The 22,651-nt window shown below is 43.3% G+C and overlaps 2 protein-coding genes across 7 annotated transcripts in view; one reads left to right on the top strand and one right to left on the bottom strand.

Moving 5' to 3' along the window:
• LOC105468725 (cytochrome c oxidase assembly factor 4 homolog) lies at window positions 1-4,095 on the bottom strand. 3 transcript variants are annotated; one of them, XM_071075264.1, is made up of 2 exons: window positions 3,958-4,095; window positions 1-634 (listed from the first exon to the last, which is right to left on the bottom strand). In XM_071075264.1, the coding sequence occupies exon 2, from the start codon at window positions 616-618 to the stop codon at window positions 355-357; it is 264 nt and encodes an 87-aa protein (XP_070931365.1). In that variant the 5' UTR covers window positions 619-634; window positions 3,958-4,095; the 3' UTR covers window positions 1-354. The 3 variants fall into 3 exon arrangements, with proteins under 3 accessions (XP_070931365.1, XP_070931368.1, XP_070931366.1); XM_071075267.1 differs by lacking the exon at window positions 3,958-4,095 and adding an exon at window positions 3,683-3,857; XM_071075265.1 differs by lacking the exon at window positions 3,958-4,095 and adding an exon at window positions 3,680-3,857.
• LOC105468727 (proteasomal ATPase associated factor 1) overlaps window positions 3,979-22,651 on the top strand; it is a 52,731-nt gene continuing 34,058 nt past the window's right edge. Inside the window, exons 1-5 of one of the 4 annotated variants that reach the window (XM_071075261.1) lie at window positions 3,979-4,108; window positions 6,298-6,334; window positions 14,911-15,014; window positions 17,217-17,290; window positions 19,756-19,845. In XM_071075261.1, coding sequence (XP_070931362.1) covers window positions 17,246-17,290; window positions 19,756-19,845 — 135 coding nt within the window. In that variant the 5' untranslated portion in view covers window positions 3,979-4,108; window positions 6,298-6,334; window positions 14,911-15,014; window positions 17,217-17,245. Of the gene's footprint in view, window positions 4,109-4,177; window positions 4,271-6,293; window positions 6,335-12,104; window positions 14,658-14,910; window positions 15,015-17,216; window positions 17,291-19,755; window positions 19,846-22,651 lie in introns of those variants that run through there. The other 3 variants (XM_071075262.1, XM_071075259.1, XM_071075260.1) reach the window with 3 other exon arrangements.

Genomic DNA, 22,651 nt, shown 5'->3' on the forward strand with positions numbered 1-22,651 from the left:
TCAATTTACCATTAGATTGTGAATTTAATTTAAAATAAAATGTCCCTAAAATCATCTCAGTACTTGGCACACTGACCCAAGATGTGGGGTGGGGGAGCATCCCTTACCACATTCTTTGTTTTCCTGGCAAATACTGGTGGAACAAGACAGCTGCGGATGTGTGAGATCTGACCACGAACATATGACAGCTGTTTGTGCCAGTCACGTCTAAACCCATGGCTCTCAACTCCAGATCCAAAAACTATCCCCATGTTTTATACCTCCCACACCCAGCATTTAGGATTTCTTCCTCTATAATCCTGCTGGGTGCTGATCTTGGCAGGGCCATCTACTGGGGATAGGTGGTTTGAGGTCTCAGTGGTGGGCACTGGCTTGTTCTTTCCTCCTCTGCAGCTCCTCTCGCCGCCTCGACTGCTGTTCACTCATGCAATCCTTGAACGCCTGCACCTGTGGCTGGCATTGCCGCCAGTCCTGGTGCTGGGCCATGCACTCCTGCACTGCAAAGTGGGAGGCAGCACAGCCAGAGCGGGAGATCAGCTGGTCCAGCGGGTCCTCCTCCTCATCCTCCTTCTTCACCCGTTGGGTCCAGGTATGGCCTTGAGGGGCTGAGGTTGACATCCTGGGGATGGGGAGTCTATAGAACATTAACAGAGACAAGGTTAGAGTGGGGATATAATATGTAAGGTTCCTAGATTATAAATAGCACTGACCAGACTGCACCGTTTAGCCTGTTTATGTCTCCCGTGGGAGACTCGAAGCTTGCAGACAGATGCTTGTGTTTTGTTTTGTTTTTTAAGGGTGTCTTGCTTTGTTGCCCAGGCTCACTGTAGCCTCCATCTTTAGGGATCAAGCAATCTTTCCGCCTCAGTTCCTCCCCAGCCAGAGTAGCTGGGACTACAGGTGTGCACCACCACACTCAGCTAGTTTTTTTGATTTTTTGATAGATACAAGGTTTTTCCATGTTGCTCAGCATGGTCTCAAAACCCTGGGCTGAAGCGATCCTCCTGCCTTGGCCTCCTGAAGTGCTGAGATTACAGGTGTGAGCCAACTGTGCCCAGCTGATGTTTGTCTTGATTTACCTTTGTGCCTCCAGCACTAGGCCTAGCTGAGAGCAGGCCTGCAAAGTGGTTTGAACTGAATGAGATAAACCATGTGAGAATGCTTGACATAACATTCAATAAGTTCAATGGATTTTGCTATTGGAATATTAATTAGGTGAAATGTCATCTTTTTAGATAAGCTATCTCTGATCTACCTAAAAAGAACTAAACTTTCAGCTAGGTACGATGGCTCAAACCTGTAATCCTAGCATTTTGGGAGGCTGAGGAAGGAAGATCCCTTGAGCCCACGAGTTTGAGACCAGCCTGGGTTATGGCAAGACCTCATCTCTACAAAAAAATTTTAAAATGACTGGGTACAGTGGCTCACGCCTGTAATCCCAGCACTTTGGGAGACTGAGGTGGTTGGATTACCTGAGGTCGGGAGATCAAGACCAGCCTGACCAACATGGAGAAAGCCTGTCTCTACTAAAAATACAAAATCAGCCAGGCATCGTGGCGTATGCCTGTAATCCCAGCTACTCAGGAGGCTGAGGCAGGAGAATCGTTTGAACCTGGGAGGCGGAGGTTGTGGTGAGCCGAGATCACACCACTGCACTCCAGCCTGGGGAACAAGAGCGAAACTCTGAGGCCTCAAAAAAAAAAAAAAAAAAAAAAAGAAAGAAAAAAAAATTAAAAATTAGCTGGGCATGGTGGCACACACTTGTAGTCCCAGGTTCTCAAGAGGCTGAAGAGGGAGAATCCCTTGAGCCCAGGAGTTGAAAGGCTGCAGTGAGCTATGATGCTGCCACTATACTCCAGCTTAGGTGACATGGTGAGACCCAGTTTCAAATAAATAAATAACTGTTCTTCTTTTATCCTGCTAGTCTTATTCTATGCTGAAGAACAAAGTTTAAAAAGTGAAAGAGGCTGGATGTGGTGGCTCACACCTGTAATCCCAACACTTTGGGAGGCCGAGGCAAGTGGAGCACGAGGTCAGAAGTTCAAGACCAGCCTGGCCAAGATGGTGAAACCCCATCTCCACTAAAAATATAAAAATTAGGTGGGCACGATGGCAGGTGCCTGTAATCCCAGCTACTTGGGAGGCTGAAGCAGGAGAATCGCTTTAATCCAGGGGACAGAGGTTGCAGTGAGCCAAAGATTGCACCACTGCACTCCAGCCTGGGCGACAGAGTGAGACTCCGTCTCCAAAACAAACAAACAAAAAAACAAAGTGAAAGGGTGCCCAAATATGGGTAGGTTTTGGCACATGGGAAGGATAGAAAGAGCTCAGTGTGGCTGTAGCATACACCATGCAGAAACCTGGCCTCTGCATCTATAAGGTGAGATGGCTTTGTAAACTATACAAAAATGTGAGATGTATTTATTTGCCCAAACTGTCATGCCCATCTGCATCAGAACACTCAGCAGAAAGCAGCATACAGAAGGAACTTAAGATCTGAAGAGAAATGACTTCAGCCTTTGCAAAAATTTCACCATGATGGGCTGTAAAGAAACTAGAAGGACTCCTTATTACCTTTACTGTGTCTCTCATTCACTCAACCAATGATTAAGTACCTATCATGTACCAGGCACTATGCTAGTGCTGAGGATTCAAGAGTGTCTAAGTCAGTTAAGTTCCTGGCTTCATGGAGTTTACAACCTAGACAAGGAGACAGGGCAGTTTACTATGCAGTGTACAGATAGCGAAGACTGGGACCACAGTGGAGGGATACCTAATCCAGACAAGGGCAGGAATAGCAGGGAAGGCTTCCTAGAGGAAGTGATTTCCAAGCTGAAACTTGACATATGGAACAAAAGTTAGCCAGAGATGGGAAAACTATTTTTGGTCAATGGAAGAGCAGGTGGTTGAGATAGAATCTGATACATGAGAGAAAAAAAAAAAGTTCAGTGATGGGAAAATAGAGTATCAGAACAAGATAATATTAAACTGGTGGGCTTTGTAGGACATAGTAGGGAATTTAAGACTTTTTATTCTGAGGGCAATGGGGAAGTCACAAGAGGGAGTCAGGCACTTTACACAACTCATTTGCCTTGGAGGCAGTATAACTTAAGCAGGAGGGGGAAAATGGGCTTTGAAACAGACTCGGACCTAGCTTTGTCACTGCCTCATTTGGTGTCCTTGGACACGTCATTTGATAACCTCTCTGGAAACACAGAGATGAAGCTGGGTGCCATGGCTCACGCCTGTAATCCAGCACTTTGGGAGACTGAGGCTGCAGGATGGTTTGCGCCCAGCCTGGGCAACACTGCGAGCCGTGATCATGCCACTGCATCCCAGCCTGGGTGACAGCGGGAGACCCTGTCTCAAAAAAAAAAAAAAAAAAAAAGGTTTGTAAGGAGGCTAGTACGTCTAAAGAGTTCAATAAATGATAGTTTTCTCTTCCTAAACAGGCCAGCAGCAAATAATTTAGAGAAAGAACAGTGGAATGGAAAGTGCCTTGGATCCTAAACCAAGAGATCCGTATTCGAATCCCAGCACTACGCCTTACTATGTAAACTTTTTCATTTTAGTTTCCCCATTAATAATATTTAATTCGCACAATAGAATGAAGATTAACGAATGAAAAGTGCTTGGGCTACAACAGGACTCAGTAAATGCTACTGTACTCTCCTCTCACCACCTTCTGGCTTCAGTCTCCGGAGTAAAATGAGGACGACCCCTGCTCAGAGATCAGGGTAGGCTAGATGGTTGGCAGCTGGATCGTGGAGGCTGGCCTAAACTAGGAAGTCATGGAAAGGATCTTAAAGCAGAAAAATGCTGGCAGCCACGAGGCCTGAAGCGCCTGAGGGGCATCGCGGACTTTGAACTTTGAGGACGCATGCGCGCGCGCGGCCGCTAATCGCTGCACCTTTGGGCCCGCAACGCCTTCTGAAGAACGCGGTATGCGATGCTCACCGAATAGGTGGGAGAAGAGGGCCCGAACACACGCTCCTACGCAGCGGCTTGAGCTTCGCGGGCGGTTAAGGGTCCTCTGTCCATCCTTCCGGGAACCAGCCCCTCGTGTGGAGCGCGCACACGGAAGGGACGGGGAATGTGAAAAAGGCACGTTTTCATTGGTGGCCTCTCGGTGTTGAGCCCACCCTCTGTCCTCGCCGCACCCTTCTCGGGGACCCACTTCCGGGAAGGGGCGGAAGAGGTGGGCTGGTGGAGGCGGGGTCGAGATGGCGGCGCCTTTGAGGATTCAGAGCGACTGGGCGCAAGCCCTAAGGTGAATCCAGGCCCAGAACAGAGTCAGAGGAGGAGGGTAGTGGATGTTGCTTTTGCGTCAAGGAAAGCCATGCCTGGTCCAGGATATCAATAGGGGTTACTTCATCAATTGTTGAGGGATATGGAGGGAATAGGGTCCGGAAAAAGAAGTCTCAAACCCGTATGGTCATTCTCTGAAAAGCTATCCCCAGGTCAAGGGAGCACATGAGTTGTGTGATCCCCGCGTCAGAATTAGTATCAGTGAGTTGGAGAAAGACAGGGGTACTGGAAGGCAGGAAGGCTCTTGGCCAAGCAGTCATTTAGCAAATATTGATTAGTCGTCAGTTATTTCCAGAAGTCCCTGTACTCACCACTACTTTGTGCATGTGATGGAACCTTTGTATTCTCCTAGGCCCCTTAATGCTATATTGGGCATACTGGACGATACTATTAAGGAAACTAACACTATGTCCAGGCCCCGTACTGGATGCTTGGTGGAGCTCAGATGTATACTCTAAATATAAGTGATGGTTCCTGCTCTTAAGAAGCTGACATCCAAGCCGGGTGCGGTGGCTCATGCCTGTAATCCCAGCACTTTGGAAAACTGAGATTGGTGGATCATTTGAGGTCAGAAGTTCAAGACCAGCCTGACCAACATGGTGAAACCCTGTCTTTACTAAAAATACAGAAATTAGCCGGGTGTGGGAGTGGGCACCTATAATCCCAGCTACTCTGGAGGCTGAGGCAGGAGAATCGGTTGAACCCAGGAGGTGGAGGTTGCAGTGAGCTGAGATTGCACCACTGCACTCCAGCCTGTGTGACAGAGCGATACTCATCTCAAAAAAAAAGAAAAGCTGAAATCTTTTTTTTTTTTTTTTTGAGACGGAGTCTCGCTGTGTCACCCAAGCTGGAGTGCAGTGGCGCGATCTCGGCTCACTGCAAGCTCCGCCTCCCGGGTTTACGCCATTCTCCTGCCTCAGCCTCCGAGTAGCTGGGACTACAGGCGCCCGCCACCACGCCCGGCTAGTTTTTTGTATTTTTAGTAGAGACGGGGTTTCACCATGTTAGCCAGGATGGTCTCGATCTCCTGACTTCGTGACCCACCCGCCTCGGCCTCCCAAAGTACTGGGATTACAGGCTTGAGCCACTGCGCCCGGCCTAAAGCTGAAATCTTAAGTAGGAATACACAGCCAACTATTCATTCATAAAACGTTTATTGATCTTATACTGTGCCAGTTGTTTCTCTAGGAATCAGGATGGATATAGCAGTGCCATATTTGTCAACTGCTACTGCTAATAAGGGTTTTTCAAATTGAAACAATGGTGAAGATGAATGAAACAGCCTTCTGCATTTAAGAAATTTTCACCTTACTAAATTTATACCTTACTTAATTTAGGTGGGCTAAAATACAGACTAGTTGCTAGTACACAGAATGTGATAAGTAGTAAAGAACAATAACATGAAGTTCCACTAGGTACCTATAAGAAAGTACAGCACCAGAATCAGAAGGCTTAACTTGCCCAAGATCATGCATCTCATCAAATGATAGAGAGTTACTGTCAACCTAGATGTTTCTGTCTTAAAAGCATAGACCCTTTCCATTAGACCCTAAAAGTGCTAGGGTGAAGAGATCAGGATTTGGATGATTGGGCAGGTGCCGAAATAATAAAAGGAATCTTGTTTGGTTATTGTGAGAGTTAATGATTGTATATGGAAAGTGCTTAGCACAGGGCTTGGTTTACAATAATCCTGATAAATATCTAATTAGATAACCTTGATTTTTCAAAGTGAGCTCACTGTTGATGGATGAGCATTAATTTAACCAACAGATATCTATTCATTAAATAGTTAATCCACAAATACTTCTTGAACAAATAAAGTTTGTCTGTCTTAGAATGATCTATACCTGATGAGAGGTTGAACTAGCTCATGTCTAAGTACTGTGACCAAACTGGAGGTTACATGACCTTCTTTCTTCCCTTGTAACTATGGGATCCTGTTCAACTTTGGGTGAGCCTAATTAAGCTTTTGTCTTTCTTCATAGGAAGGATGAAGGGGAGGCCTGGCTGAGCTGTCATCCCCCAGGTAATACCCTATATGCTGTCACTTTAAAGAAGAAGGATTATTACCCTTAAAAGAAAGCTTCCTATTTTCTCTTGGCCCAGCCTCCTTATATAATACTCATAGTCTGCAAATATGCTTGACCAGTCAGTACTGTATAGCTAACACCCCAACTCCTCCATTCCAAGGGAAGGCCTTCAGATTGATTTTCCATTTGAAAGCCACAGACTTATTCATGGAGACATTGTTGATGCATCTTAATTAATCACTTACCCTGTGCTGTTGTATTCTAAGCACTTCTGCAGCTTTAACTGGGACCTTCTTGATGATAATTTCTAGATCTATAGCTCCAGCCCTGACTTCTCCATGTTCAAACAGAGATTGATCAGTTGTTTGCTGGAGATTTCTGCTTAAAGGTCTCACTGTCACCTTAAGTTACTTGACTTACTGAAGTCCAAAACCAAGCTGAGTACATTTGTTGTCAAGTGAGTTCTCTTTCTTGATTTTCTCATTTCTTAAGTTACCATCATTTTTCTAGGCACCAGAGTGAAAAACCTAGTTATTTGACCCTGCCATATCCAGGAAGCTCCCAAGTCTTATCAGTTTTTCTTTTGAACAACACTCTTTATTTCATTCACAGGATTCTTTTCAAATTGGTAACCAATGTGGTACCATTCTAAAACAAATCAACCTTCCTTCTAAATTCTGTGAGAAAGTTTTGTTTTGCTGATTATCTTTCATTTCAAATGCTGCTGATATATTGTATTTCTATGAGAAATAAAGTTTTGGCCAGGCACAGTGGCTCACACCTATAATCCTAGCACTTTGGGAAGCTGAGGCAGGAGGATCACTTGAGCCCAGGAGTTCGAGACCAGCCTGGGAAACAAAGTGAGACGCCCATCTCTATAAAAAATAATAAAAAAAAAAATAGGCATAGTGGCATGTTTGTATAGTCCCAGCTACTTGGCAGGCTGAGATAGGAGGATCTCTTGAGCCCAGGAGGTTGAGGCTGCAGTGAGTTACAATTGAACCATTGCACTCTTGCCGGAGTGACAGAGTGAGACCCCATCATTAAAAAAAAAAAAAAGATTATTGTTTATATCAGTGGAATAAAGGACTGACTTTATAGTGTTGTGACTTGCCAATCATCTTAAAGTATAAGGCCAGATGTGGTGGCTCACACCTATCATCCACCATTCTGGAAGGCCAAGATGGAGGATTGCTTGAGACCAGCTTGGGGAACATAGGGAGACCTTGTGTCTACAGCAAATAAAACTAGCTGGGCATGGTGTTGGGTGTCTGTAGTCCCAGCTACTCAAGAGGCAGAGGTGGGAGGATTGCTCAAGTCCAACAAGTCAAGGCTGCAGTGAGCTGTGATCATGCTACTGGATCTCCTACCCTGATCGGGTAGCCGTGATCATGCTACGTGATCTCCTACCCTGGACCAGAAAGTGAGACCCTGTCTCTAAAAAAAGAAACACACACACAAATATACAAATATATATATACACACACATACATACACATATATACATATATATGTAACATAAAAATTCAAGGACAATACTGTATTTTATTTTACCTATTTTATTGTGCTTAATTATGTTCAAAAATCCTATTCTCACTGCTTGAGCTAGGATTGTGCCACTGTACTCCAGCCTGAGAGACACAGCGAAACCCTGTCTCAATTAAAAAATAAAAATAAAAAAAATTAAAAAGCTGGGCACAGTGGCTCTACTAAAAAAAAATACAAAAAATTAGCCAAGCATTGTGGCGGGTGCCTGTAGTCCCAGTTATTCGTGAGCCTGAGGCAGGAGAATGGCATGAACCCAGGAGGCAGAGCTTGCAGTGAGCCGAGATCATGCCACTGCATTCTAGCCTAGTCGACTGAGCAAGACTCCGTCTCAAAAAAAAAAAAAAAAAAAAAAAAAAGCTGGGCACGGTGGCTCACGCCTGTTATCCCAGCACTTTAGGAAGCCATGGTGAGCGGATCACCTGAGGTCAGGAGTTTGAGACCAGCCTGGCTAACATAAAACCCTGTTTCTACTAAAAATACAAAAAATTAGCCGGGCATGGTGGTGCTGCCTGTAATCCTAGCTACTCAGGAGGCTGAGGCAGGAGAATCGCTTAAACCCATGAGGTAGAGGTTGCAGTGAGTGGAGATCGCGCCATTGCATTCCAGCCTGGGTAACAAGAGTGAAACTCCGTCTCAAAAATAAATAAATAAATAAATAAATAAAAGTAAAAAAAAAATACACAAAAGACCTACATTTTATTTTAACTAAAATATATAAACATACATTAAAATTCACCATCTCTTCATTAGTCCACTGATTATTACAAGGACCTTGGCTTTCTTATAATAAACCATAACCGAAAGGCACTGTTTCTTTAAAGCAAGGCAAATCTTTACTTACGCTAAAAAAGCAATCTAAGAGCAAAATGTCAACTGGGGTTTATATTTTTTTAGATCTTTTCCCTAACATTTTGCATTTATCTTGCCCATACTATTAAAGCAGTTTTTTTAAACAGAGTCTTGCTCTGTCACCCAGGCTGGAATGCAGTGGCATGATCTCAGCTCACTGCAACCTCCAGTCCCGGGTTGAAGCGATTCTCGTGCCTCAGCCTCCTGAATAGCTGGGACTACAGGTGCATGTTACCAGGCCCAGCTAATTTTTGTATTTTTAGTAGAGACGGGATGTCACCATGTTGGCCAGGCTGGTCTTGAACTCCTGACCTCAAGTGATCCTCCTGCCTTGGCCTCCCAGAGTGCTGGGATTATAGGCATGAGCCACTGCCCCTGGCCTAAAACAGTTTTTAAAAAAATTATCAAGTCTTTACAAGCAACAAACTTAGTTTTGTTTTGTTTTTAATTACCAAGCTACCTTCAACAACCAAGGAGTTTTTTGTTTGTTTGTTTTTGAGATGGAATCTCAGTGCAGTGGCGCAGTCTCGGCTCACTGCAACCTCCGCCTGCCAGGTTCAAGTGATTCTCCAGCTTCAGCCTCCCAAGTAGCTGGAACTACAGGCGTGTGCCGCCATGCCTGGCTAATTTTTTTGTGTTTTTTTTTGTTTTTTTTTTTTTTTGAGATGGAGTTTCGTTCTTGTTGTCCAGGCTAGAGGCTGGAGTGCAATGGCACAATCTTGGCTCACTGCAACCTCCACCTCCCAGATTCAAGCAATTCTCCTGCCTCAGCCTCCCGAGTAGCTGGGATTACAAGCATGTGCCACCATGCCTGGCTAATTTTGTATGTTTTTTTTTTTTTTTTAACAGAGACACGGTTTCTCCATGTTGGTCAGGCTGGTCTCGAACTCCCAACCTCAGGTGATCCATCCACCTCAACCTCCCAAAGTGCTGGGGTTACAGGCATGAGCCACCGCGCCCGGCAATTTTTTGTATTTTTAGTAGAGACGGGGTTTCACCGTGTTAGTCAGGATGGTCTCCATCTCCTGATCTTGTGATCCACTCACTGTGGCCTCCCAAAGTGCTGGGATTACAGGTGTGAGCCACCGCACCCGCACTTTTTTTTTCTTTTTTGAGGGTAACTTGTAGGCTCAGTTTTCTTATGAATTGGAGTTAATGATGTCAACTCTTAAGGAGGAGGATGGCTTTTGTTTTTGTGTGTGTTTATTTTTATTTTTATATATTATTTATTTATTTATTTATTTTTGAGTTGGAGTTTCGCTCTTGTCGCCCAGGCTGGAGTGCAGTGGTGTGGTCTTGGCTCACTGCAACCTCCGCCTCCTGGGTTCAAGCAATTCTTCTGCCTCGGCCTCCCAAGTAGCTGGGATTGCAGGCATGTGCCACCACGCCTGGCTAATTTTTTTTTTTGTTTTTTTTTTTGAGATGGAGTCTCGCTCTGTCGCCTAGGCTGGAGTGCAGTGGCACGATCTTGGCTCACTGCAAGCTCCGCCTTCTGGGTTCATGCCATTCTCCTGCCTCAGCCTCCTGAGTAGCTGGGACTACAGGCACCCGCCACCACGCCCAGCTGATTTTTTTGTATTTTTGGTAGAGACAGGGTTTTACTGTGTTAGGCAGGATGGTCTCGAACTCCTGACCTTGTGATCCACCCACCTCGGCCTCCCAAAGTGCTGGGATTACAGACGTACTGTGCCTGGCCTATTCTTATTTTTTTGAGACAGAGTCTTGCCCTGTTGCTCAGGCTGGAGTACAGTTACGTGGTTATGGGTCACTGCAGCCTTGATCTCCTGGGTTCAAGAGATCCTCCCACCTAAGCCTCCTGAGTAGCTGGGACCACAGCCATGCACCACCATACCCGGCTAATTTTTTACATTTTTTGTGGAGACAAGGTCTCACTATGTTGCCCAGGCTGGTCTTGAACTTCTGTGTTTATTTTTTAATGCATGGGGTCTCACTGTGTTTCCCAGGTGCTGAATTTGAACTCCTGTGCTCAAGTGATCCTTTCTCAGCCTCCCAAGTAGCTGAGACTCTAGGTGTGATCCACCATCTTGTTTCTTGTTTTTGTTTTTAAATAACAGCTTTATTGAGATAAAAATGTGTGCTATCTATGTGCTAGTTGCTTTACATATATTATTTCTAGTATCACTCCCCCCCCAAAAAAAAGTCTATACCCGTTAACAGTCACTTTCCACCCCCCAATCCTAGCAACCACTAGTTTACTTTCTATCTCTATGGTTTTGCCTACTTTGGACATTTCATATAAATGGAATCATAAAATACGTGGCCTTTTGTGTGACTTCTTTCACTTAGCATAATGTTTCTTTCTTTTTTTTTTTTTTGAGAGTCTTACTCTGTTGTCTAGGCTGAAGTATAATGACGCAATCTCAGCTCCTCATTGCAACCTTCACCTCCCGGATTCAAGTGATTTTTGTGCCTCAGCTTCCTGAGTAGCTGGGATTACAGGCACCTGCCACCACACCCGGGTAATTTTTGTATTTTTAGTAGAGACGAATGAGGTTTCGGCATGTTGGCCAGGCTGGTCTTGAACTCTTGGCCTCAAGTGATCTACCCACCTCGGCCTCCCAAAGTGCTGGGATTACAGGCAACTTAGTACAATGTTTCTATTTGTTGTTTTTATCAGTACTTCATTCCTTTTTGTGGCCCAGTAATACTCTGTTGTATGGATACACTATATTTTGTTTATCCATTCATCAATTGACGGACATTTATTTCTAGGTTTTGGCTATTATGAGGGAAGGAGATTTTGATGGCAGGATAGATGGCATGAGAACCGGCTGCTGTGGGGAATGGGAGAGGTGAAAGGATTACAAAACTGCTGAGTTTAGAAACATGAATTGGATTGGTGACAATTGGCAGTTGTGTCCTTTTCTGGAGCAGTGCTCAGCAGCCTGCATGTAGGAATGTAGAAGGTGAGTAGTTGGATTGATCCCAGTTCTGCTATTATATAGAGAAAACCAAGGCTGAGGTCATTTTAGTGACTTCACAAATGTAGAGAAGTCAGCTGGGCAGGGTAGCTCACCCTGTAATCCTACCACTTTGGGAGGCTGAGGCAGAAGGATTGCTTGAGCCCAGTAATTCGAGACCAGTCTGGGCAACAGTCTCTACTAAAAATAAAAAAAAATAAAAAATAAAAAATTGGCCGGGCGTAGTGGCTTACGCTTGTAATCCCAGCACTTTGGGAGGCTGAGTCGGGTGGATCACGAGGTCAGGAGATCGAGACCATCTTGGCTAACACGGTGAAACCCCTTCTCTACTAAAAAAAAAATGCAAAAAATTAGCTGGGTGTGGTGGCGGGCGCCTGTAGTCCCAGCTACTTGGGAGGCTGAGGCAGGAGAATGGCGTGAACCCAGGAGGCGGAGCTTGCAGTGAGCCGAGATCACGCCACTGCACTCCAGCCTGGGCGATTGAGCGAGACTCCGTCTCAAAAAGAAAAAAAAAAAAAAGTTGGGCATGGTGGCATGCAGGCTACTCAGGAAGCTGAGGTGGGAGAACCACTTGATTCCAGGAGACAGAGGCTGCAGTGAACCATGATCATGCCACTGCACTCCAGCCTGGGTGACAGAGTGAGACCCTGTCTCAAATATTTAAAAAATACATATATATATATATACATCCACAAATGTAGAGAAGTCATTGAGTGATTGGTTGAAATGATGCACCATGAGGGCCAGACTTCTTAAGGCAGTTGGTAAACACAGTAGGGAATTATGGAGTGGGATACAAAGTGAAGTTCCTTCAGTTCTGTTTTTGTGGCATCTTTCTGAAATAGTGCTTCATGATACTTCCCTGTGAAAAGTGTCTTTACTAGGTCTTCTGTAGGCCAAACTTCTACCCTAGACTTGAGTTTCTCTGGGATTTATCCCTTAAGTATCATTTCCATGACTGCTATTACCAAACTGGTGTATTAATTGATGACTCCTTCCCTCTTGTTTTTTTTTTTTCTTTTCTTTTTTTTTTTTTTGAGATGGTGTCTCACTCTGTCACCCATACTGGAGTGCAATGGCATGGTCTCAGCTCACTGCAACCTCCGCCTCCCAGGTTCAAGCGATTCTTCTGCCTCAGCCTCCTGAGTATCATAGCTGGGACTACAGGCGCATGCCACCAAACCTGGCTAATTTTTGAATTTTTAGTAGAGATGAGGTTTCACTGTGTTGGCCAGGCTGGTCTTGAACTCCTGATGTTGTGATCCACCCACCTTGGGCTCCCAAAGTGCTGAGATTACAGGCGTGAGCCACCATGCCCAGCCGACTTTCTTTCGTTCTTGATATGCTCCTCCTTAATTTGGAGTTTTCTTTCCCTTATTTTCTTCCTAGCCAGCTCCTATCTTTCTTTGAGGATCCTACACAAGTCCTATACTCTCTAGAAAGCGCTCCCGGCCGGACGTGGTGGCTTACGCCTGTAATCCCAACACTTTGGGAGGCTGAGGTGGGTGATCACCTGAGGGGAGGAGCTCGAGACCGGCCTGGCCAATCTGGTGAAACCCTGTCTCTGCTAAAAATACAAAAATTAGCCAGATGTGGTGGCAGGCGCCTGTAATCCCAGCTACTTGGGAGGCTGAGGCATGAGAACTGCTTGAACCCAGGAGGTTGAGGTTGCAGTGAGCTGAGATCGCGCCATTGCACTCCAACCTGGGCGACACTAATGAAACTCCATCTCAAAAAAAAAGCCCTCCCACTCTTATGTGAATCCATGGTGATTTCTACTTCTCTCTTCTGTAACTTCAGTTTGGTTCAACATTTATTTACTGAATAATAAATGAATGTAGCACCCTGGTAGACTCAAGGACTTCACAGTCTGTTGGGCAAGTCAGGCATGTAAACAGTGTGTTATATGGGCTGTTTTGGACATGAATATATAAGGTGTAGAAGAAGAATGGAAACAGTTTTTAACTTCATTTTATCATCTGCGTGTGCTTATGTGTAGGATAATATCTTACTTGGCCCATATCTCTGCAAAATCAGTATTCTACTTAGGCAAATTTTACAGGTTACTGAAGCTTAATTCTTTACTGTGTATTATGTGTATATACTGTGGATAAATACATGTATGCATATTGATCTTCACCTTTCATCCTGGAAGAATTACATTTCACAGCCAGTTACATCAGGTTGAGATCACTCTAGCAGCCCCCTCTACAAATGCTGTTTCAAATCACTAAATCTTTGTTCTTTTTTAGTCTTGAAAATGTGTTTTAGTCAGGTCGGGTGCAGTGGCCCACACCTGTAATCCCAGCACTCTGGGAGGCCGAGGCGGGCGGATCATGAGGTCAGGAGATTGAGACCATCCTGGCTAACACGGTGAAACCCCATCTCTACTAAAAATATAAAAAATTAGCTGGGTGTGGTTGCAGGTGCCTATAGTCCCAGCTACTCAGGAGGTTGAGGCAGGAGAATGGCGTGAACCCAGGAGGCGGAGGTTGCAGTGAACCGGATCACGCCACTGCACTCCAGCCTAGGTGACAGAGCGAGACTCCATCTCAGACCAAAAAAAAAAAAAAATAGAATATGTATTTTAGTCTTGAAAGTGTATTCCCTTTCAAATTAGAGTTGCCTAGTGCTATAGTTTGGATATTTGACCCCTCCAAATCTCATGTTGAAATTTAATCCTCAGTGTTGGAGGTAGAGCCTAACGGGGGGTGTTTTGGGTCACGGGGGCAGACGCCTCATGAATAGATTAATGTCCTCCCTGGGGAGTGAGAGTGACTGAGTTCTCTCTCTGTTCTTTCCTGAGAAAGCTGATTGTAAAAAAGATCCTGGTATCTCCCTCCTCTCTCTTACTTCCTCTCTCACCATGTGATCTCTGCACACACTGGCTCCCTTCTCCTTCTGCCATGAGTGGAAGCAGCCTGAGGCTCTCATCAGAAGCAGATGCTGGTGCCATGCTTCTTGTACAGTCTGCAGAACCGTGAGCCAAATAAACCTCTTTTCTCGTAAATTACCCAGCCTCAGGTATTCCTTTATAGCAACACTAAACAGACTAAGACACCTAATCTAATTCTCTTTTTACTTCACCTGACTTTTAACACAGGTACCTGTTTTTCTTTCATGGGCCAATTTCATGGGTTTACTATTTATACAGATGCCTGAATTGGGTCTTCAAAGAGAAAAATATTAAATTTTTCTTATTTTTTGAGACATGCTTTTTTTGTACCATATAGGGAAACCGTCTTTGTATGGCAGCCTAACTTGTCAAGGAATTGGCCTAGATGGCATCCCAGAGGTTACAGCTTCAGAAGGATTTATTGTGAATGAAATAAGCAAGGTATGTTTTTATATCTTCTAGATGGCATGATATTTAAAACTATGGTAGTACCCATACATCTACTTTAGATATTTATACGATTATCGTGTATCTCCACTTCATTTATATGAGAATCATAGTTTTTGCTGCCTGTGTTAATAGTTTTCTTTTTCTCATGTAGTTACATATACTTTTAAGTGCCATCAAACTTCCTCTTACTTCCCTTATATCAGTTCTGATAATGCAAGATGTATGTGTAATTTAAAATTTTCTAGTAGCCACATTATAGAGATAAAAGTAAATGATGAAATTGATTTTTGTTTTGTTTTGTTTTTTGAGATGGAGTCCTGCTCTGTCACCCAGGCTGGAGTGCAATGGCACGATATTGGCTCACTGCAACTGCTGCCTCCCGGGTTCAAGCAATTCTCCTGCCTCAGCCTCCTTAGCAGCTGGGATTACAGGCACCCGCCACCACGCCCAGCTAATTTTTGCATTTTTAGTAGAGATGGGGTTTCATCATGTTGGCCAGGCTGGTCTTGAACTCCTGACCTCGTGATCCACCTGTCTTGGCCTCCCAAAGTGCTGAGATTACAGGCATGAGCCACCATGCCTAGCCGAAATTGATTTTAATAATATATTTGATCTAACCCAGTATACCTAAAACATTATTTCAACCTGTAAATGCTACTAAAAATTATTAGAGAGATTTTACATTTATTTTTCTTATTAAGTCTTCAAAACTCCATGTATATTTTACTTTTACAGCCTATTTCAGACTCTAATTTTTATTAGAAATACTTGATCTGTATTTAGGTTTTATAAAATTTACGGTTGAAAACATATGCCTATATCCAAGTAGTTCTCAGTTGCCTGATATGGCTGTTACCTACTACACTGAACAATGTAGCCTTATAATCCATATCTGTTGAGGCCTTGATGAAGAGTCTACATTAATAGTACTTAACAGTTTTTCTTGTTTGTCTTTGAGGTGAGTATATGGGTAAGCAAAGCATTGGTGCACCCATGATTTGCCTCTCCCTACTAATTCTGACTGCTGCAGTTAGTATGCTCTGATGAGGTGATTCCCTAAGGGTGGACCAACCTTTTGTTTCATTTTTCATTTTTTGTGTAATTAAACTTTTTAGTTATAAAAATACTTTGGATATACTTACAAGAATAGAGAATACTTCATTTTTCATATAAGATTTTTAGCAAATGTTCATTCATTCCCTAAGGTGAGATGATTCCTTAAGGGCAGACCAGCCTTTTGTTTCATTTTTCTTTTTTTGTGTAATTAAACTTTTTAGTTATAAAAAATATTTTGGGGCTGGGCGCAGTGGCTCAAGCCTGTAATCCCAGCATTTTGGGAGGCCGAGACGGGCGGATCATGAGGTCAGGAGATCGAGACCATTCTGGCCAACATGGTGAAACCCCGTCTCTACTAAAAAAATACAAAAAAACTAGCCGGGCGAGGTGGCGGGCGCCTGTAGTCCCAGCTACTCTGGAGGCTGAGGCAGGAGAATGGCGTAAACCCGGGAGGCGGAGCTTGCAGTGAGCTGAGATTGCGCCACTGCACTGCAGCCTGGGCGACAGAATGAGACTCCGTCTCAAAAAAAAAAAAAAAAAAAAAAAAAAAAAAAAAAAAAATTTTGGGTATACTAACAAGAATAGAGAATACTTTGTTTTTTACATAAGATTTTTAGCAAATGTTCATTCATTACTCTCTTTGGGCCAGGTAATAGGCTACATGTTATTTTATATTTCATATTTGTTTTTCATAAACAGCTATGGGTATTATAGGTGTCAGAAGATCTAAGTCTTAGTTAATTCTGACACTTATTAGCTATGTGATTTTGGACAAATAACTTAGTTCTCTGGGTCTCAGTTTCCTCATCAATAAAGCTGAGATCATAATCTACCTCCTAGAATGGTTAATGGGGAATGAGACTGCATGTGGATGAATCTATAAAATACTACAAAAGTTAGTTTTGGTTGTTTTACCATGACAATCCTGTGGGATTGGCATTTAAAATTTCCATTTTGCAGATAGGCAAACAAACTCAGAGAGGTTAATTAATCTCTAATAATCAAAGACAGACTGTATGCTGGCATTGAAACCCAGTTCTGTTGATTCCAAGTTTAGCACTACCATGCAAGCCTACGTTTTTCTCAGGTGTTTTTGCACAGCCTAGATGCTGACTTCTTTCTTCCCTTCATACTCAGACCTGGATACAGTCCTTATCACTTCAAACATGATTGCTAATTTTTGCTGTGAACCTGCTGGGTGGGTTCAGACAGTAAGTGCTTATAGTTGAACATTCATTTGTTTCCTAACTGTCATGAGTCACTTTGCTATTTGATATTGCTACATTGTTCTCTTAAACAGTAGATCTGTCATTGTGCTTAAATGTCTAACCCTGGAGGATAAAAATGTTTGACTTAGAATTTTATCTTAGTGCAGCATACTCACATTTTTTCCACTTGAATTTTGTCTGTTCTGATCTCTCTTGCAGTTTTTCTTTAAAATATTTTCATTAACAGCATGATTGTCCACTGCTATTATTGGAAGATATTTTAACATTTATCTTCCTTCATAGTCTGTTTGTGGATCAAAGGTTGATTTGCAAGATTGCAAAGTAGGAGAAAAGAACTGATTATTGAAATCTGTCACATAGCTCCAAAGAAAGGAAGTCTTCTGAGAGCTAACCCAATTCTTACAGAGGCCCAAACACTAAGCTTTTGAAACTCCTTGCATCCTTGCTAGCGTGAATATTCAGCCAAGAGAATTTAGCTGACACTTTAGTTTCTGGTACAAAAGGTAGTTCCAAATCCAGGCAAGCACTCTTGCAGCTATATGGGCTTTGTCACGCAGTTAGAAGCAAAAACTCATTTAAAGAAAGGCCTGCGGGCAGCCAGGCATGGATATGCTGGCTAAGAAAGTGCTGTTTGTGTAGATAGTCCAATTGTCATTTTAAAGGAGTAGATCTGTAAAGAACATACTGATTCAATGATGAGAATATTTTGACTTTGAAACCATTCTTTCTAATGAACTGTGAGGACCTGTGCTTGTTGGATATAAGGAGATTCAGAAAATTTTGATTACTGAAGTCATTTTCATTGTCCTGAAGAATGACCAGAGACTTGGCCGGGCGCGGTGGCTCATGCCTGTAATCCCAGCACTTTGGGAGGCCGAGGTGGGTGGATCACGAAGTCAGGAGATCGAGACCATTCTGGCTAACATGGTGAAACCCCGTCTCTACTAAAAATACAAAAAAAAAAAAAAAAATTAGCCAGACGTGGTGGTGGGCGCCTGTAGTCCCAGCTACTCAGGAGGCTGAGGCAGGAAAATGTCGTGAACCCGGGAGGCAGAGCTTGCAGATCGCGCCACTGCACTCCAGCCTGGGCAACAGTGGGAGACTCCGTCTCAAAAAAAAAAAAAAAGAATTACCAGAGATTTTGAAGTACTACTACAGAAGAGATAAAAGGTTAGGGGTCCTTTGGTGAGTGTAGCTCCTCAATTCCTTATAGGAGATCTATACTTAGGTGATAGTATTGGTATTATGCTGGTTAGAGTAAGGGGCTGTCATATTGCAAGAGTCCTTGAGGGAGAGTTTACCAAGCCTTTTTTTGGAGACGGAGTCTCACTCTGTTGCCCAGGCTGGAGTGCAGTGGCACAACCTTGGCTTACTACAAGCTCCGTCTCCCAGGTTCACAACATTATCCTACCTCAGCCTCCGAGTAACTGGGACTACAGGCGCCCGCTACCAAACCAGGCTAAATTTTTTTGTATTTTTAGTAGGGATGGGGTTTCACTGTGTTAGCCAGGATGGTCTTGATCTCCTGACCTCGTGATCCTCCCGCCTAAGCCTCCCAAAGTGCTGGAATTAGAGGCGTGAGCCACCGCGCTCAGCCACCAAGCCTTTTTTTTAACCTCTACACATGCTACCTCGAAACACCAATATTCTTATCTAAAATGGTTACAGATGGCCTTTAGCAAGTCATGTCTCCTGAATCTAACATCTAGTTCTAAGCATACTTTCCTAATATGCCACCAGTGTTATCTTCCTATAGTAGTTGAAAGACAGGTGGTAATGACTAGGTAGAACACATGGGGCATCAAAATATAACTGTGTTACAATAACCAGTCTATGCACATGTACAGTCAATTTAAGTCTAAGCAGGGAGTAGGCACTGCAAGCCTGACCCAGGCCTATACATTTTATGGGTGTACCATAATTTACTTTACCAATTTCATCTGGTCATTGTAAATGTCAGTAGTCTAACATTCTCTCTAAAAGTTCTTATAGACAGCAAGTTTACTTTTAGACTTGTCTTTTAAGACCTAGGCTTGGGAGCTGGTGCTGAGTTTCCTTATATCTCTTTATGTCCTCTTCCGCTGATCCTGTTCCTTGCCCCACTGCCAGTTGAGAGTATTGGTATTAGAGTTTCTTCTTAAAACTAATGCTCTAATGCTTGTTGGTTGTATTATACTACTTGTCTGTCTTCTGTGCAGCAGTTTATTTCAACATAAAAAGATAATGGCATCTTAGCGATACCAAATTACACTGTAGCCCTCAGCAGTTTAAAAGGACTGCTGATCTATAGGGGAGGGATAGTTTTGTGGGGTGGGAAAGGAGGATGAGAGAGGGTACACAGAGAAGATGAGAATGTCCTGTAGTCCTAATGTTTTCTTTAAGAGGCTTTAATTATAATACATTGGAGGAGTTTTACTGACAAATCTCATCTTTTCCTCTTTGTTTAGAAAAGCATTCATATTTCATGTCCAAAGGAAAGTGCATCTTCTAAGTTTTTGGCACCATATACTACTTTTTCCAGAATTCATACAAAGAGTGTAAGTATTTTGATAAAATGAAGAGAAAATGTAATAGCATGTTAATTTTTCATTTTATTTGCTTGTCTGGTGCTATAAACATATTCAAAGTTAATATGTCTTTCATTTAGTTTGCATTGTAAGATGATACAGCTGATGAAGTGTGATGTGTTTGGCAAAACTGGTACTCGAGTCCACCCACATACAGTATGTGTTCAGATCTACTCACTGGTAATCTTAGAGATTATATCAAATTTCCTTGTATGTGTTTTAGGAGAGTTAGCAGCTTTCAGATAATGATATAATACTTGATGCTTGGCTAGGTGCAGTGGTTCACACCTGTAATCCTAGCACTTTGGGAGGCAGAGGCAGGAGGATCACTTGAGGCCAAGAGTTTGAGACAAGCCTGGGCAACAGAGTGAAACCCTGTCTCCACAAAAAAACAAAAATTAGCTGGGTGTGGTGGCACATACCTGTAGTCCTAGCTACTCAGGAGGCTGAGGTGGGAGAAATTTTTGAGCCCAGGAGTTGGAGGCTGCAGTGAACTGAGATTATGCCACCGTAGTGCAGCCTGGACTCTGTCTCCAAAAAATAAATAAATAAAAATAAATTTGTAATAGTTGATGCTTACATAATAATGCTGCTGCTCATATTTTATTCCTTTTCCTACAGGACAGGGACATTTTCTCAAAATTTCAAATATACCATGTTGAGGAATAATTTTTAAAGGTCTTTGTAATAAAGCCTTTTCTACCATGGGCTTCTTGGAAGCAGAAGTGAGAAATTGGTAGATAAAACTGATTATATTGAAGCCATTCACTTCTTACTGTTTGGTACATTTTTTAAAAGAGTGATTTTTGGCCAGGCATGGTGGCTCATGCCCATAATCCTAGCACTTTGGGAGACCGAGGTGGGTGGATCACTTGAGCTCAGGAGTTTGAGACCAGCCTGAGCAACATGGTGAAACCCTGTCTCTACAAAAAAATACAAAAATTAGCCAGACATGGTGCCACGTGCCTGTAGTTCCAGCCACTCTGAATGCTGAGGTAGGAGGATTGCTTGAGCCCAGGAGGTCGAGGCTGCAGTCAGCCATGTTCATGCCACTGCACTCCAAGCTGGGCAACAGAATGAGACACTACCTCACTAAAAAAAAAAAAAAAAAGGCCGGGCGCTGTGCCTATCACCTGTAATCCCAGCACTTCGGGAAGCTGAGGCGGGCAGATCACGAGGTCAGGAGATTGAGACCATCCTAGCTAACATGGTGAAACCCCGTCTCTACTAAAAATACAAAAAAATTAGCTGGGCGTGATGGCGGGCCTGTAGTCCCAGCTACTTAGGAGGCTGAGGCAGGAGAATGACGTGAACCTGGGAGGTGGAGCTTGCAGTGAACCGAGATCGCGCCACTGCACTCCAGGCTGGGGGACAGTGCGAGACTCCATCTCAAAAAAAAAAGAAAAAAAGAGCTCTTTTTTACCCTTATTACAAAACAAATATATACTTAGTGATGAAAATTTAGGACATGTAAAAAAAGTGAGAATCACTCGTGTTTCTGTATCCTAAAGGTAACTGTTAGGAACTTCTGCTGTATATCCCTTTTAAATAATAATCATAGTAGTAAAGGTCACATTTATTGATTGCCTACTATGAGCCAGCACCATGGCAACTTTGCATATCATTATTTTACTTAATACTCTGTCTTTTCCTTTTTTTTTTTTTTTTTTTTTTTTGAGACGGAGTCTCGCTCTGCCACCCAGGCTGGAGTGCAGTGGCCGGATCTTAGCTCACTACAAGCTCCGCCTCCGGGGTTGATGCCATTCTCCTGCCTCAGCCTCCCGAGTAGCTGGGACTACAGGCGCCCGCCACCACGCCCGGCTAGTTTTTTTTGTATTTTTTAGTAGAGACGGGGTTTCACCGTGTTAGCCAGGATGGTCTCGATCTCCTGACCTCATGATCCGCCCGTCTCGGCCTCCTAAAGTGCTGGGATTACAGGCTTGAGCCCCCGCGCCCGGCTGTCTTTTCCTTAAATATTTTACCAAAATGGGTTTTTACATTACATGCTATTTTGTAACTTGCTTTTTGTTTTGTTTTGTTGTGTTTTTGTTTTGTTTTTTCATTTTTTTTGAGATGGAGTCTCACTCTGTTGCCCAGGCTGGAGTGCTGTGGCATGATCTTGGCTCACTGCAAGCTCTGCCTCCTGGGTTCACGCCATTCTCCTGCCTCGGCCTCCTGAGTAGCTGGGACTACGGGCGCCTGCCACCATGCCCGGCTAATTTTTTTTTTTTTTTTGTATTTTTAGTAGAGACGAGGTTTCACCATGTTAGCCAGGACTGTCTCGATCTGCTGACCTTGTGATCCTCTTGCCTCGGCCTCCCAAAGTGCTGGGATTACAGGCGTGAGCCACCGTGCCTGGCCTATAACTTACTTTTTATTACATAATTATATGTCCATTATTCTATGCTGTCTTTCAATGTATTCTTCTGAGAGTTGCATGGTATTCTATTGATGAGTTTACTATAATTTAATTTAACTGTTTTATATTACTGGACATTCAAGTGTTTCCAGTTTTGTGATTTTGTATTTTTATGAATACATTTATAGCTAAAGTTTTGCTCCCAAAGATGGGAAGAAATTAGAATTCATTTGTAAAAGTGGAATTGCTGAGTCATAGGATGTGGGAATTATAAGACTTTGGGTGTGTTCTAATGCATCGCCACTTAACTGATTTATAGAGTCAATTTTTGCTCTGCATTTCCTCTGTAAAATATACCATTAGGTTGAATGTTTATCAAGAGTCAGTTGTAATGCCAGTTATATTATTTTTGAAATT

Source organism: Macaca nemestrina, chromosome 12 (assembly GCF_043159975.1).
Source record: "Macaca nemestrina isolate mMacNem1 chromosome 12, mMacNem.hap1, whole genome shotgun sequence".
NCBI lineage: Eukaryota > Metazoa > Chordata > Mammalia > Primates > Cercopithecidae > Macaca > Macaca nemestrina.

Excerpts from the sequence above, each read along its gene's own strand:
- LOC105468725 (XM_071075264.1), bottom strand. The coding sequence starts at position 618 with ATGTCAACCTCAGCCCCTCAAGGCCATACCTGGACCCAACGGGTGAAG.